General features: G+C 37.5%; 1 protein-coding gene across 1 annotated transcript in view; it reads right to left on the bottom strand.

The window, feature by feature from the left end:
* TTN (titin) overlaps positions 1-14,282 on the bottom strand; it is a 235,893-nt gene that overhangs the window by 207,664 nt on the left and 13,947 nt on the right. The window contains exons 13-37 of the mRNA XM_058028137.1: positions 13,149-13,424; positions 12,827-12,892; positions 12,104-12,362; positions 11,525-11,585; positions 11,199-11,411; positions 10,344-10,486; positions 9,888-10,093; positions 9,539-9,769; positions 8,724-8,968; positions 8,243-8,466; positions 7,972-8,136; positions 7,677-7,845; positions 5,490-7,180; positions 5,114-5,395; positions 4,574-4,840; positions 4,158-4,430; positions 3,787-4,050; positions 3,426-3,686; positions 2,658-2,918; positions 1,958-2,221; positions 1,606-1,866; positions 1,199-1,459; positions 507-767; positions 280-421; positions 25-190 (exon numbers count right to left, since the gene is read on the bottom strand). Coding sequence (XP_057884120.1) covers positions 25-190; positions 280-421; positions 507-767; positions 1,199-1,459; positions 1,606-1,866; positions 1,958-2,221; positions 2,658-2,918; positions 3,426-3,686; positions 3,787-4,050; positions 4,158-4,430; positions 4,574-4,840; positions 5,114-5,395; positions 5,490-7,180; positions 7,677-7,845; positions 7,972-8,136; positions 8,243-8,466; positions 8,724-8,968; positions 9,539-9,769; positions 9,888-10,093; positions 10,344-10,486; positions 11,199-11,411; positions 11,525-11,585; positions 12,104-12,362; positions 12,827-12,892; positions 13,149-13,424 — 6,912 coding nt within the window. The remainder of the gene's footprint in view (positions 1-24; positions 191-279; positions 422-506; positions 768-1,198; positions 1,460-1,605; positions 1,867-1,957; positions 2,222-2,657; positions 2,919-3,425; positions 3,687-3,786; positions 4,051-4,157; positions 4,431-4,573; positions 4,841-5,113; positions 5,396-5,489; positions 7,181-7,676; positions 7,846-7,971; positions 8,137-8,242; positions 8,467-8,723; positions 8,969-9,538; positions 9,770-9,887; positions 10,094-10,343; positions 10,487-11,198; positions 11,412-11,524; positions 11,586-12,103; positions 12,363-12,826; positions 12,893-13,148; positions 13,425-14,282) is intronic.

The following is a 14,282-nucleotide window of genomic DNA, read 5'->3' as shown; positions in this document are numbered from 1 at the left end:
TTTATTCATCTGTACAGGCCTTACCTGAATATCTTTCTGGGCACTTCTGATGCGGATGTCACGACCTTCCACAATCAAATTGGCACTGGATGTGTTTCCACCTGCTACTACAGTGTACTGACCAGCATCAGACATTTTTGTGGAAGCAATGATGAGACGATGGACGTATTTCTCTCTCTGAATTTTCATCCTGAGCACATCAGAAAAGAAAGTGAGCTAGATATTTCCTGGGGGAAAACACACTCCAAAAGTCAATATGGTGTACAAGCAATAATTTACCTATCACCAATCTGGAGTTCTTGCCCATCCTTCATCCACTGGACCTGAATGTCAGGTTCTGAAACTTCACATTCAAAAATAGCCCTCTTCTTCTCCACCACTTTGATGTCTTTAATATGCTTCCTAAACTCAATGTGACGAGCTAGGGCAGAAGAAAGTAGAATGAGTGCTGTGATGATATCTAAGCCCGAGAAATCGCTAAACATACAAATCAAGAGAGCAAATACCTTCCACATATAAAGTGGCTGATGAAGCTGCTTTTCCAGCAACAAAAGTATATTCTGCTGCATCACCAAAATGCACATTCCTTATGGAGAGGGAGTGTGTAAGCTTCTTTGTTCGTATCTGGCATTTATCAGTCGATTTTATTTCTACTCCATTCTTTAACCATTTATATGAGATGCCTTCATAATTAACAGTAACTTCAAAGGTTATTGTATCTTTCTCTTCGGCATTGATGTCTTTTAGCATGGAGGTAATTAGGATGGCTAAAAGGAAAGGAATGGACATGGTTTGCTTTTTTTCCATTCTGTTTTACTTTATTTTAAATGCATGTTAACCAGATTAGAGATGCTTCAACGTCTTTAAGAAGATTTTGGAAATATGAAAACATACATTTTGTGTTCAGAATCCATATTACAATTACATGACCCGCAACTACTGAATGACATAGGAATCCAAATTCAGTCTCCCATGGTGACCTGGCATTTAGGCATATTGGCCTAAAGATAAGAACACAGGATCTGACTTCCAAGTTCACCACTTCTAAATCTCTTTTAAAACATGCTGTTGTGGCTATTTAGTGTTGTTTAAAAACACCTCTACAGTCTGCTGGTTTTGTCAGAATATCATTAAGTCCATGTGTTAACACAAACTTATTACTGGTAACTGTAAAAAAATGAATTTAATTTTTACATACGTTTTACAGTCAGGGTTGCGCTGACTCTATCATTTCCACAGACAAAAGTGTATTCCGCAGAGTCTTCACTGCTTGTGTTCATTATATTGAGCTGATGGAGTTTCCCTTGGACAACTATTTTGAACTTTTCACTCATTTCAATCTCCACACCATTTTTCAGCCAGACAGCTGGCACATTGAAATGAGAAACTTCACATTCAAAAGAGGCAGTTTTGGTCTCAGGGATCTCAATACTTTTCATGGTCTTTGTGATGTGTATGCCTAAAATTATGGGGAAAAAAGAGAGAATTTTCTAAAGGTTAGTATGTTTGGAAGACTGCAAAAAACCAAGGGTAACAGGCAATGAAGTGTCAAGTTCCTCAGTGTTGGTGTAACAATTCATATAACTACTTTCTTACAATACTTACTTTCCACAAACAGTTTTGCTTTGCATTCGATTTGCCCAACAAGAGCTGTGTATTCCCCAGCGTCATCGGGAGATATGTTGTGCAGCATAAGCTTGTGAACTTTCCTTTGAGAGATCATCTTGTATTTATCACTTTGTTTAAGCTCAATATTTTTATGGAACCAGCGGACTGGTACAGTATCATGGGAAACACTCAGTTCAAATGAGACAACAGCATTTTCCAAAGCAGTCACATCCTTTGGCTTTTTGATGATCTTGACAGCTTGAGGAAAAAAGTTAGCAATATTGAGCACTGTGTATGATATGAATTCAAAACACACATTACAGCAAATATTCAAATCAGAATGACTTACTTTCCACATGAAGTCTGGCATTTGCTCCTATTTTTCCAAGTTTAAAGCTGTAAACAGACTCATCAGTGACAACACAGTGTTTGATTCTCAGTGTGTGAACAGTTCCTTTCACTGTAATTTCATATTTGTCACTTGATTCAAGTTCAACACCATTTTTAATCCATAGAGCTCCTTTCACATCAGGGTGGGTCAGTTCTACACTGAAAACTGCCTCCTGTGATTCTGTCACAGTTAAGTTCTTTAGGGTTTTCTTGATCTTAACAGCTAGAAAAAAATAGGAAGAAAATAGAAAAAAAACCTTGACAAAATAGATCAAAATTAAAGCCTAAAATTGAATTTTAATAAAACTGAATAATCCTGCTTCATTTTATGTATATAGTAGTTTGTACACTTTCCAGCAAAGTAGTGTGCTGGGAACACAGTAAGGAAGCTTTACTTGTAGTATCCATGAGAAATATCTGGTTTCTGGAGTTTTTGGAGTTTTATTTGTCTGTTTTGTTAGTTGGTTGGTTGGTTGGTTGGGAATTTGCTTGTTTAGTTTTTGTCATTGTTGTTATTGGATAGGCTCAGGGTTTTGTTTGTTTGGGTTTTTTTATTTGATTTATTTTATTTTACTTGTGTCTTAAGTACTGGTCCAAGATAGCGTGAGCGATGCTAGAATAAGTCTCAAAGACATCAGTTAATTATAGAAAATACTGACCTTCAACCTTCAGTTTGGCAGATGTCTTTGAGCTTGCTATTTCATAGCTGTATTCCCCCATATCCTCCAGTTTGGTTGCAGGGATAACAAGCCTTCTTTTCACACCATCAGATTCGGCACGGTACTGATCTGTCGTAGCTAATGGTCTACCATTTTGTAGCCACCGGCCCTCTGATTCAGGATTTGCCACCTCACATTCAAAAACAGCTGTCTGGGACTCAGCCACAGTCAGGTCACTGAGAGGCTTTGAAATGGCACCGCCTGTTGGGAAGAAAAAGCATGTTCTTTTGTTGTGTTGCTGTTCAGCTTTCCCCCAAACAGAAATGAAAAGTAGGTGCTGGAATTCTTTGCCCTAATTTGCAGCATGGCCATAGTCATTCTGAGCTCTGGGAAAAATCAGGAGTAGAATATGACCGGAACATTACAAAAATATGTTTCTTATTTCCATCCTAGTTATTATCTTTTATTTTATCATCAGCACAGGTATACTGAGAATGCACAAGACAAAACCTCTTTCTTACAGTAATTACATCAAAAGCGTAATACAGCATTTCATACTGTTCTTCTGATCTAGCAAAATATATTAACACAGCAGATTTGAGGATTCAAATTATACTAATCACAAAAGATAAGGGGAAAGGCAAGGAGAACATAAAAAAAGGATAAATTAAAGACAAACTCCCACTGGAAGAGCACTATTGCTCCAAGTCCTTTGGGTACTTTCTAAATCACAGTGAAATAAAAACCTTGGACTTTAACCCTACTAACCTGCTACTATAAGCTTCCCAGACGTTTTCTTCTCTCCAGCATAAAAGACATATTCTCCTTCATCATCTTTCATCATCTTCACCACTGTCAATTTGTATATTTTGCCACGTGCTTCAATTTTATATTTAGGACCAGCCTGTATGGGTTGGCCTTTGAAATGCCAAATTACATCAATCCCTGAATGGGAGAGCTCGACCTCAAAGGACACATTCTGTGTTTCAGTGCAGGTGATGTCATGAAGACCTCTAATAATCTCAATTTCTATAAAAATAACAAATCATAAATTTATTAGTTGTTTCCACTAGTTTTGTTTTCAAAGAAATCATTACACAAAGAACTGTGCTTCTTAGGAAACACCAACCTTCAACTGTGACATTGCAGCTTGTTTCCACTTTGCCAACCATTAGCTTATAGTGTCCTGCATCTGATGCGTGGGTTCTGGTGAGCACCAGCCTCTGTTTGGCACCTTTACATACAGCTTGCACACGTTCATCAGGCTTTATTTGATTATCATTTAGGTACCATTTTGAGGAGGACACATCAGGTGCTGAAACTTTACATTCAAGGATGGCTTTTGTTCCTTCAATTACATGAAGATCTTCTAGAGGCACCACTATTTCCACACCTGCCAAGTTACAAAAATATTCATAATGAGAAAAACTATGTGTTTAAAAAGTAATCCTAAAGGAGCCAAAAATCAAACACATCTTCAAAATCATCATAGTGACTTACTGTAAACTGTGATCTGTCCAGTGGTTGACAGCTCAAGGTCAGGAACACTAAAAGAGTAAGTTCCACTATCTTCCTTTGTGGCATCTTCTATGAGCAACATATGTGATTGTTTATCCAGCACAATATGAATACGGTCACTTGACTGAATTTCTTGGCCATCTTTCATCCAGACACCCTCTGCATTTTCTAGGGAGACTTTGACTTCAAGTTGCACAATATCTCCCTCACAGACTCTTTGGTCAGTTAGTCCTTGAAGAATTGCCATGGGACGAGCTGTGGAATTAAATGAAGTTAATGAATACTTATAAGAGGCAGAATATTGAACATTAAAGCTTTCTGGGAAACAATGATACAGCTATAGTACATGCTATAAAATAGAAAAATGATAGTATATAGACAATGTAAGAAATGCTTACGCTTCATCTTCAGTTTGCATTGAGTCCTTTTTCCATCAACAACATAACTATATTCTCCTTGATCATCTTTATTAATATCTTTAATAGTGAGGGTCTGGCGACCACGGCGGGATGCAATCACATGTTTAAGACTAGAAGTGAGCTCAACATCACCATGATACCATTTCCCCTCTGCATCTTCTGGGAAAACCTCACATTCAAGTTCAGCTGAGAAGGATTCTGGCGCTTCAACATCCTCAAGTTCTTTAATAAACTCAATTGCAGCACCTAAAGGCAAATAATTACATTTGTAAACAAGCTTGATTAGATTCTCCTGAAGAAAAAAAAAAGTTATTAAATGAGCCTAAGGGAATGGATATAGATATATAGTGTAACCGTTTTATATAAATACATCTCTAGACTTTCATACTGGATTCCAAAAGTATGAAAGCAGGTCCACATCTCTAAGGGTGTTAGATGTCTGTTTAAATACTTTTATTTCTTTCTGAAGCTGATTTCACTTTAACAGTATGTCATGGTACTGAGTTGTATGCTTCTTACCTTCAACAGTAAGCTTTGCAGTGGTTTTTACAGATTCATCTTCTACCAGTGCACAGCTGTAGTCATCAGCATCAGACATGTCAATTGTTAATACGGAAAGAAAGTGAGCCTTTCTGTCTGAGTGCATCCTGTACTTGTCTCCAGAATGAATCTCAATTCCATCCTTAAACCATTTCACTTTCACAAAGGGCTCTGATGTTTCACATTCAAAAGTTGCCATGGAGTCTTTTGCTTTAGCAACAACATCTTGTAACTGCTGCGTGAAGCTGATTAACTGCTTGGCTGCAAAACAATACATAACAATCAACAGTGCACTGACCAAACAGACTTAACACACTATGATGAGCAGTAGGAAGAGTAAAAGAATTGAAATTACCTTGTATTAACAGGAAAGCATGGCTAGAAGTTTCACCAGCTATATTTACTGCTTTCACCATGATGCTGGCAGAATCATCAGAAGTCACATCTCTGATAACTAATTCGCAAACATTATCTTCAGGCCAGTACCAGTACACACGATCAGTCCTTTCAATCTGAACACCATTTTTGAACCACTGGCATTCAGGATCAGGTTTTCCCACCACTCTCACACGGAAGTGTACATCTGTTCCTTGGGCTACCGTCTGGCTTTGAATTCGTTCAAGAATCTTGGGGGCCTCCATGCTTGGGCTAAGCTCCACCTTCTCTGGTTTGAATGTTGGAATGGTGATTTTGCCTTCAGGAGGAAGGGCTTTCTTCTCTTCCTCTGGGATCTCTTTGGTCCAGTGAAGAAGTTCTTCTTTTGTCTTTTTTAGCATTTCTTCATATGATTCATCTTTTTTGCGAGATTTAAGTTCCACAGCTGTAATGGCTTCGTAGTAGCCCTCTTCTGTCCTGCGCTTGAATTTAGAACGCAGCTCTTCAGATTCCTCTGAAAGCTTTTCATGAGTGATTCTTTCAGCCCTTTTCAGCTTCACCACTTCTTTGGTTGTTGCCTCTGCAGGTTTGTCTACCTTCTGTACCTCAAACAGAAGTTTCCCAGGTTCTGTAACTACAGGCTCATGTTTGGGCTCAGGAGCACGACGCAGAACAGATCTGAAGTCTTCCCTCTGCTGGATCTCAAGTTTCACCTTATGTTCAATAAAGCCTTCTGGATTCTCTGCAGTGACTCTCACCTCTCCTGTGTCATATGATTTGCAGTCCACGATATCCAGGTAGTAGATTCCATCATAACGGAGTCTAAACCTTTTGCTTTTACGGATGAGCTGTCCATTGAGGTACCAGTTGACCTTGGGCATAGGGTAGCCAGTCACACGGCAGCGGAATCGTGCTGTTTCGCCTTCAAGGACTCTTGCAGGTTCAGGAACCAAAACGATTTCTGGTTTTTGCTTTTCCTTTTGGTCCAGTGCAACAGCAGGTAGAGCACCCTCGTGGGCCATTCTTTCTAACTCTTCAATTCGCTGGAGTCCCCTTTTGCCTTCTGGCAGCTGGGATTCTTCCACAAGACTTTTCTCATCCTTCACGATCAGAGTTGCAGATGTGTGGTCTGTACCGTATTTGTTAGTTGCTCTGCAAGTGATCACTCCACTGTCTCTGGAATAGGCTACCCCATAGTCCAGGCTACAGTACCCAAACTCATTGATCATGCGGAGTCTGTTAGCTGCTTCCAGGGGTTTGCCATCATGCAACCACTCCACCACCATGGTTGGGTCACCAATTGGTGTAAGCCTGCATTCAAAGTGTGCTGGTCCAAATTGTTTGAGCCTTAAAGATGTGAGCTTCTTCTTAAAAAATGGTTTCTGTTGCTTTTCTTTGTCATAGAGATCTCCTTCCTCCCATTGCTCTTGACCATAACGCAGATGGAGAGGTTCTAACTCTGGTGCTGCAATCTCCTTGGCTTTGTAAGTTCCTTTTGGAATTATTAATTTCCTTTCTGGTTCAGGTTCTGTGTGTTCAACTTCAACATTTACTTTGCAGCGGGTGGTGTCCCGCCCAGCTTTATTGATAGCAGTAGCAGTATACCATGCAGCATCTTGCCTGGCAGTAGATTCAATTTTAAGGGCAGCTGCCCCTTTGGTTCCCTCAATCCTGAAATATGAAAAAAAAAAATCTATTTTTCTTTGTCATTTATTTTTGCCTTTCTTCCAAATTAGTTCAAAGCCTCCAAAGGTAAATCTCTGGGGTTAATAAACATTTTGTTTATGTTTATTCATGTTTAGGCAGGCAGTGCCTAAGAATCAGAGAAGAATAATAAAAAACCAGTCTTATATTCTGTGGTAGTTTTGCCTACAGAGGTGTTCAAAATCAGAGACAGATAAAAGTTCAGTAAATCTCTGTGATGGCTTTTAGAAACTATATGAAAACATATGCTGGAAAAATATTGAATGAATCCTACAAGGTAATTTATATCTGTAATCTTTGCTGCAATGCAAAAGCCCCTAGTGAATTCCTTTTGTGAAACTGCAGGAAGTATTTTGCAGGATGGTGGTTATTTACTACTTAACTTATATAAAGTATTTTAAATAAAATTAAACAAAATGTAAATTTAAATTTCAATAGATCTCAATATAATAAAAATCCTTACTTTATTTTGGGATATTTGTGAGGCACAATGATGTCACTGTTCTTGAGCCATACAATGTCAGGATTAGGGTTACCAGTAGCTTTCACTGCCATCTCCAGTCTAGAGCCCTCCTTCACGCTGACATTTCTCAATCTTTCCACAAAGTGTGGTCGGACTAGGTCTTCCTTAGCTGGAAGAGAAAATGTAAGTTACCACATTAAGAAGAAATGAAAAAGCCATGATTTTAAATAAGAAACTCATCAGATCACTAAAAATAGCGTGATATACAGAATATAATAGAAAACACAGAAGATACCTTCTACAGTCAGTGTCATTGAGACTGAAGCTTTGCCTGCCCTGTTCTGAGCAATGACAGCCCATTCTCCAGAGTCTTCAGGCATTGCAGGAACAATGATCAATGACTGGGTACCATCTTCTTTAATCACTATTTTATGGGTGTAGTCATTAATCACTTGTTGGCCTGCAGATACAGATGAAAAGAAAACAGTTGCAATCAAGGACAGTCTCCATGAGACATAAAAAACTTTTAAAAAGATTATTTCTTCATAAAAATGAGGCTTATGTACCATTATGGAACCAGTATGTCTCTGGCATAGGTCTGCCAACAACTTTTAAGTCAAATCTTGCTGTCTGCCCCTGTGAACATTTAAATGATGTTGGTTTCAGCACAAAAACTGGCTTATATAGTCTCTCTAGTTGCCCTTCATCAGTTTCTTCTAATCTCCGGGCAGGAGAACGAGAAGGAGAGCTGCGGGCAGGAGACCGGCTTGGAGACCGTGGAGAGATAGACCTGGAAGGAAGAGATAAGATAGACATGTATGGCAATGTCATATAACAATGGACTGACATGATAAACAGATTTCAACCTTTGCATTTGTCTGATTTAAATTAGCACAAAAATCTGTATGAGTCATGAAAACAGCGTTTAGAGCTTTTCTAGAGGTGTGCAAACTCCAATAGCATAAGCTTATTTAACTGCTATGTGATGAGTTTTTGGACTATCTCAGCAGACTGAGGTCTCATAAAATTATATTACTGTGTACCTACCTATATCTTCTCATAACTTCGGGTCCTGGCATATAACCTGGAGTTGCTGTGGGTGCAACTGGCTCAACATAGAGTTTTGCTGAGCAAATGGCATTTCCTTTCATATTACTGGCAAAGACAGTATAAATTCCTTCATCCTCAGGTAAAACAACAGGTAAACGCAGAGTGGCACTGCCATCTTGCAGAAGTTCCATGTGGTAGCGCTCTCCATGTCTTATACGTTTGCCATCCTTGTACCATGCCACCTGCATGGAAAGCAACAGTAGACTGCTATGTGAGCTCTGCTAAAGGAGAGCTAAGATCCACTAAGACCTTACTACTGGCTAGTAAGTATGAGATACTACAACTTGCAATTTTTCAGCTGGAAAACATCACAGCCCACCATCTATGTGTTAAACATTAACATTTTTACTTGAAATAGGTGAGACTAGTGTAAGATGTTTGCATAGCAACCTGAAAGACAAGTTTTGGAGCTAGAAACAGATATAAAGCCCATTTTAATGAAGAGCAAAGTAACCTCGACTGGACTGCTGCTGTGTTCCCCACTGGTCTGGGCTTCCTCAGAGATACTCAAAATCAAGACCGACTTAGTTGGTAAATCCAGCCTACCTCTGAACTGGCTAACCAACCTAACTGTATTCTAGTAAGGGACAAAAGGAAAATTTGGCTTAATATCAAACCAGAAGACTGAATTTCATTTGAAAGGCACTGTTTCCTATGCAGAATGTAGAATGTTTGACAATGAGATATTAAGGGATTCCTTTCAAGTAGAGCATCAAATGATTTACAAAAAAAAAAAAAAAGATTTGAGGTACCTTTGGCAATGGATATCCAGAGGTCTTGCAATGGAAGGTAACTCCTGTCCCTTCAAAGGTTCTGTAGTTCTTTAATCTTAAATCGAATCCTGCTTCTACAGCTTCAGATTCAGAAATATCAACCATCATCTCCTCTCCATCTTCTTCGAGAAGTTCATGTAAGGTAGTCTTAATAATTCTGAGCTCAATTTCCTTGATAAGTCTTTCTTCAAAAGAAGAAATATGGAATTCCTATATAGAAAAGCAAGACCATTAGTTTAGTTTTCTGTGTTAAAAAATTACCTTGCAAATAAATTATTTGTACAGTAAAATGTTGGTACCCAAAATTAGTGTGGAGGGATAGACATACCTCATCTTCTACAAAACTTCTGACCATCACTGTATCTTTTGCCATTTTCTTTCTAATTAGAGCTTGTTCTTTCTCATACTCTTTTTCAAAGTCACCATAGGAAATGGGTGGGGCTACCTCAGCCACTTTAGGTTCCTGTACGTATGCAGTCATTTGAGTTTGGTACATCATTTCTTGTTGCGATTTTATGTAGGCTTCGTAATCAGCTAAGAATTGAGAACAAATTAATTTTGATAAATTTTTTGGTTTACACTGGACTGAATAGCAAAAACAAGTACAAACTTCAAGGGCCTGATATTTTGTTTTGCAGAAACAGAGGCACTAGATCTCTCTTTCTGTTTCTTGAACTGAATAAAATAAGCTGCAAAGAATTTGCAGCACAATTTAAAATATTTTTTACCATTTGGAAGTTAATTTTAAGAAATATTGTTCCCATTTCCTTAATATAAGATCTACCTTCTTCTAGTAAGGAGACCGTTGCAGAAGCTTCTCCAAGATTATTACGAACAACAATAGTGTATTCTCCGGCATCGTCAGCAAAAGTCATGGAAATTTCAAGTTTGCATTCCCCGGTTTCTTTTTTGTAACTCACTTTGTATCTATAGAAAACATAAAAGTAAAAAACCTCTATAATTTTTAGTTAATTATTAGTTAATTTGCTTTTAGTTACAGTTAGACACACTCCTAACTTGTACAAGGCACAAAAAGAGAAAATTTTACAGGCGATTCTCACTGAATGAATGAGCATACAAAGTAGCATATGAAAAATAACCATGCTGAAATTATAGTACTGGTCTTTTTGTTGTCACTAAATAAATAGGTTCCAAACATCAGTACTGAAATATCAGAGGTCTAGTTATCAGACAGAATATAATGGTGTATTTTGTGTGCGCACAGAATGTGTGTCCTTGTATTGGTCACCATATCATTTCAAGAATGCTACAAATGTAATATTTTTTTCTCAGCTAGAAAGTATGTTGCTTTCTACAGACAAGACTTATGTAGAGTGAATGCAAGCATTGCACAGACAGAATAAAACAAATACAACACTTCTTGATTTTTTATAAGTATAACATATGACTATATCTTACTTTATAGTCTTTTGAATATTTATATTTTAAAACTTATGACCTTTTAAAGTCACACATTAAGACATGAGCCTATAACTTTTACATTAAAAATGAATTTATTTCACAGAAATCAGTATGTTATTTGGCTCAGCATAACTGAGGGAATAAAATTATGACATTGCCAATTAAACATGCATAAAAATTATGTTAAGATGGATTTTGGGTATTGTATTCATAGTACCTGTAGCCAGTCGTGAGAGGAACTCCGCCTTTTTTCCAGTAGACATGTGGCTTTGGGTTGCCCCCTACTTGGCATTCAAAAATTATGCTCCCACCTTCAACTAATTTATGTACCATGGGTTTTCTTATGAAGAAAGGAGGTATGGGTTCTCCCGATACTTCCTCTGCTGCAGCAGAGACATCTTCCATTACAATGTCCTTTGTCTCCACATAGCTGAAACAAGATTTCAGTGCAGGTGAGTGAGCTGATGTCTGAAGCTCTCATAAAACAGAATGCAAGAATGTAATGACTGCAATAGGAGCAGTCTGTTTAGAAAGTAACTTTACCGTTTCTCTTCTGTAACAGTCTTCTCAGAAATGGTTTCTCGAGTCTCAGTTTCTTCAGTAACTAAAAGGCAAATTTTATAAAGTGGATTTTAAAACATCTTAATAGGCCTTAAGCAATGAGTTTACTTAACATAAAAAGAATATGTAGTTATCAGCCTTTTCCTCATATTCTGACATCCCTTTTACATAATAACCCCAGAACACAACTCAAGACATATGTTTTAAATGTCCAAGATACATTACAAGCAATATACAGTTAACAAAATTATTAACTTCCTACAGTGACAAGCGGGACTGTCCTTGAGTTTCACCAGGGGAGGTTTAGTTTGAATATAAAGAAACCTTTCACCAAAAAGGCTGCCGTGGGTTATAAAGCAAGGAACAAGTTGCCCATGAGTCATCTGGGGCCAACTTTTAAATACCTTCTCTACCCTGGAGGTATTTAAAAGACATGTAGATGTGGCACCTAGGGATATGGTTTAGAGATGGACTTGGCAGTTTTGGGCTAATGATTGAAATCGATGCCCTTAAAGGTATTTTCAAACTTTAACAATTCTATGATTCTATAAATATACCTACCTTTCACATGTAAGTGGCAGGAAGTGCTGACACTCCCAGCCTTATTGGTAGCAGTGCAGGTAAATCTTCCACTGTCCTCTGCAAAGGCTTCACGAATCACAAGGCGAGCAAGTCCTGCTTTGAAAGTGATCTGGAAGTCCATTGAGCTCTCAATTTTGTAGTCTTCCCTGTACCATGTCACTGTAGGCTGAGGATGTCCAGATATTTGGCACTCCAGAGTGACAGACTCACCTTCAGTCACAGTCTTATTTTTGAGGCCCTGTGTGACAAAAATTAAGTATCACAGTCAGTTTACCTTTTCAATACTAAACAGATACTCAAATATCTAAAACCTGTTTGAATGCAAAATTTAACATCTAGTTCAAAACACTGTTCTGTGAAGCAATGAATGCAGGGGGAAAAAAGGCATTTTCCAAAGGGAAGTATTTGAAACTGGCTTTTAGGGTCTCTGAACATTGCTGTTATTAACAACATGAAAAGGTAGGTTCATATTTATGCAGGTAGATCAACCTATGTGACATAAATGGGAAGAATCACTACCATAAAAAACATCAAGAAGACTTTGTATCAGAAATAAATTATATGCCTGAGTAAATCTAATTCAAAGTTAAAATGATTATATAAAGCCAATTTTTAATGGTTAAGTATTAAGTGATAAAAATTAGAAAACAGAATGGGTGAAAATCTACTGTAACTCCCCTACACTACATACAAATTACTTACTGAGACTAAGGTGGGTGGTGTAGCAGGGATTTCTGCAGGTACAGGAACTCTGGCAGCTTCTGTCACCTAGGAGGTTTAGAGGACAATAATGAACAAAGTATAATTTAAATAAGAAAATAAATCAGGTAATATGAACTCTTTGCATGTTGTAAGTAAATATTAGGTCCTAACAAGGATTTGTGTAAAACAAATAAAAAATAAAAGGCAGCAGATTGCTTTAGAAGTGGAAAATTGAGATAAGAAGACAGCAAGAAAGTGAGGCTACTCCATATTTTTAAGATAAAAGTCAGTCAAAGTGACAGAAATTTGCTTAAAAACATACCTTTGCTTCAGCTTCTTTATGCAGCATCAAGTGCTCTGTCCGCACTGCTTCACTTTTAATGCTTGTCTCCTTTTTAGTCTCAACATCATAGTGACTCTTATAGGTCTCCGCAGCCTCTCCAAAGGGAAACTGTGGAGGGGCAGCTGGCTCTGCTTTAGGCCTGACTTCATGAGGCTTTAGCTGAGGTGGCTTCACAGGCTTGGTGATCTTTTGTGCAGCCGAAGTGGCTGATAGCTCTTTCTCCAGAGTAGCCATGGCAGTTCCAGCTATTGAAACCTAGGGAACAGAAGAAAAGGTGTTGCAGCTTTATTGTTGTCTTATTTTCAAAGGAGAGAGTGCATTTCTTGAGCAGATTGCAAATGCAGCAGTTGCTTCCTTAGTTACTTGGTTTTGACACCGCAAAAGCCATATGTAAAAAAAGAGCAGCAGTTTTAGATTGCAGTAGCAGAATGCCAAACATATAACATCTCTGTATTATTTTTGATCTAAGATTTAAATATTTTCTTTTTCAAATAGAATTTCACCTTTAAATGGTCAAGAAGCTCTTAAGCTTCGAAAGCTCTTAAGGAGCACAAGAAATGTTCTCTCAGTTTCTTCACTTGAACCCTTAGATTTCCATCTAGTCTGTCTAATACTGCAATAAAGAATACTACTAATTACATAACTTCCAATGATTAAAATAACTGATGAGGTTTCAAAATATTTTTATAAGTGAAAAAACTTTTTTAAAATACATACAAATATTTATAACAGTGTTTAATCATATTTGGGGGAAAATGATATTTAAATTCCAGATGAAGAGAAAAACTGTGCTTGAATGAGAAAATTAATAACTGGAAAATTTTAATGCTATGTAAAGAAGTCCAACAGCAAAATGGAATAATAAATTTAAAAATTGATGGTATCATATTATACAGTCAGTCTGGATTTTTTCTATTTAAAAATTAGCTTAGCATGTATTAATTAGCAAGGAAGAAAAAAGCAGTGTGTGAGTGAATTGATGCACATAATAAGATTAAAGAGGGATACTTGTGCTGTTTAAAAAATATAACTTGCATGACGAATATCTACAATTTCACTGTATGTCATTAAGAACTGAAGCTGCTTTCTCAAACAGTTTATAAGATTACTTTA

Source organism: Melospiza georgiana, chromosome 7, assembly GCF_028018845.1.
Source record: "Melospiza georgiana isolate bMelGeo1 chromosome 7, bMelGeo1.pri, whole genome shotgun sequence".
NCBI lineage: Eukaryota > Metazoa > Chordata > Aves > Passeriformes > Passerellidae > Melospiza > Melospiza georgiana.
This window is presented reverse-complemented; position numbering and strand designations above follow the sequence as displayed.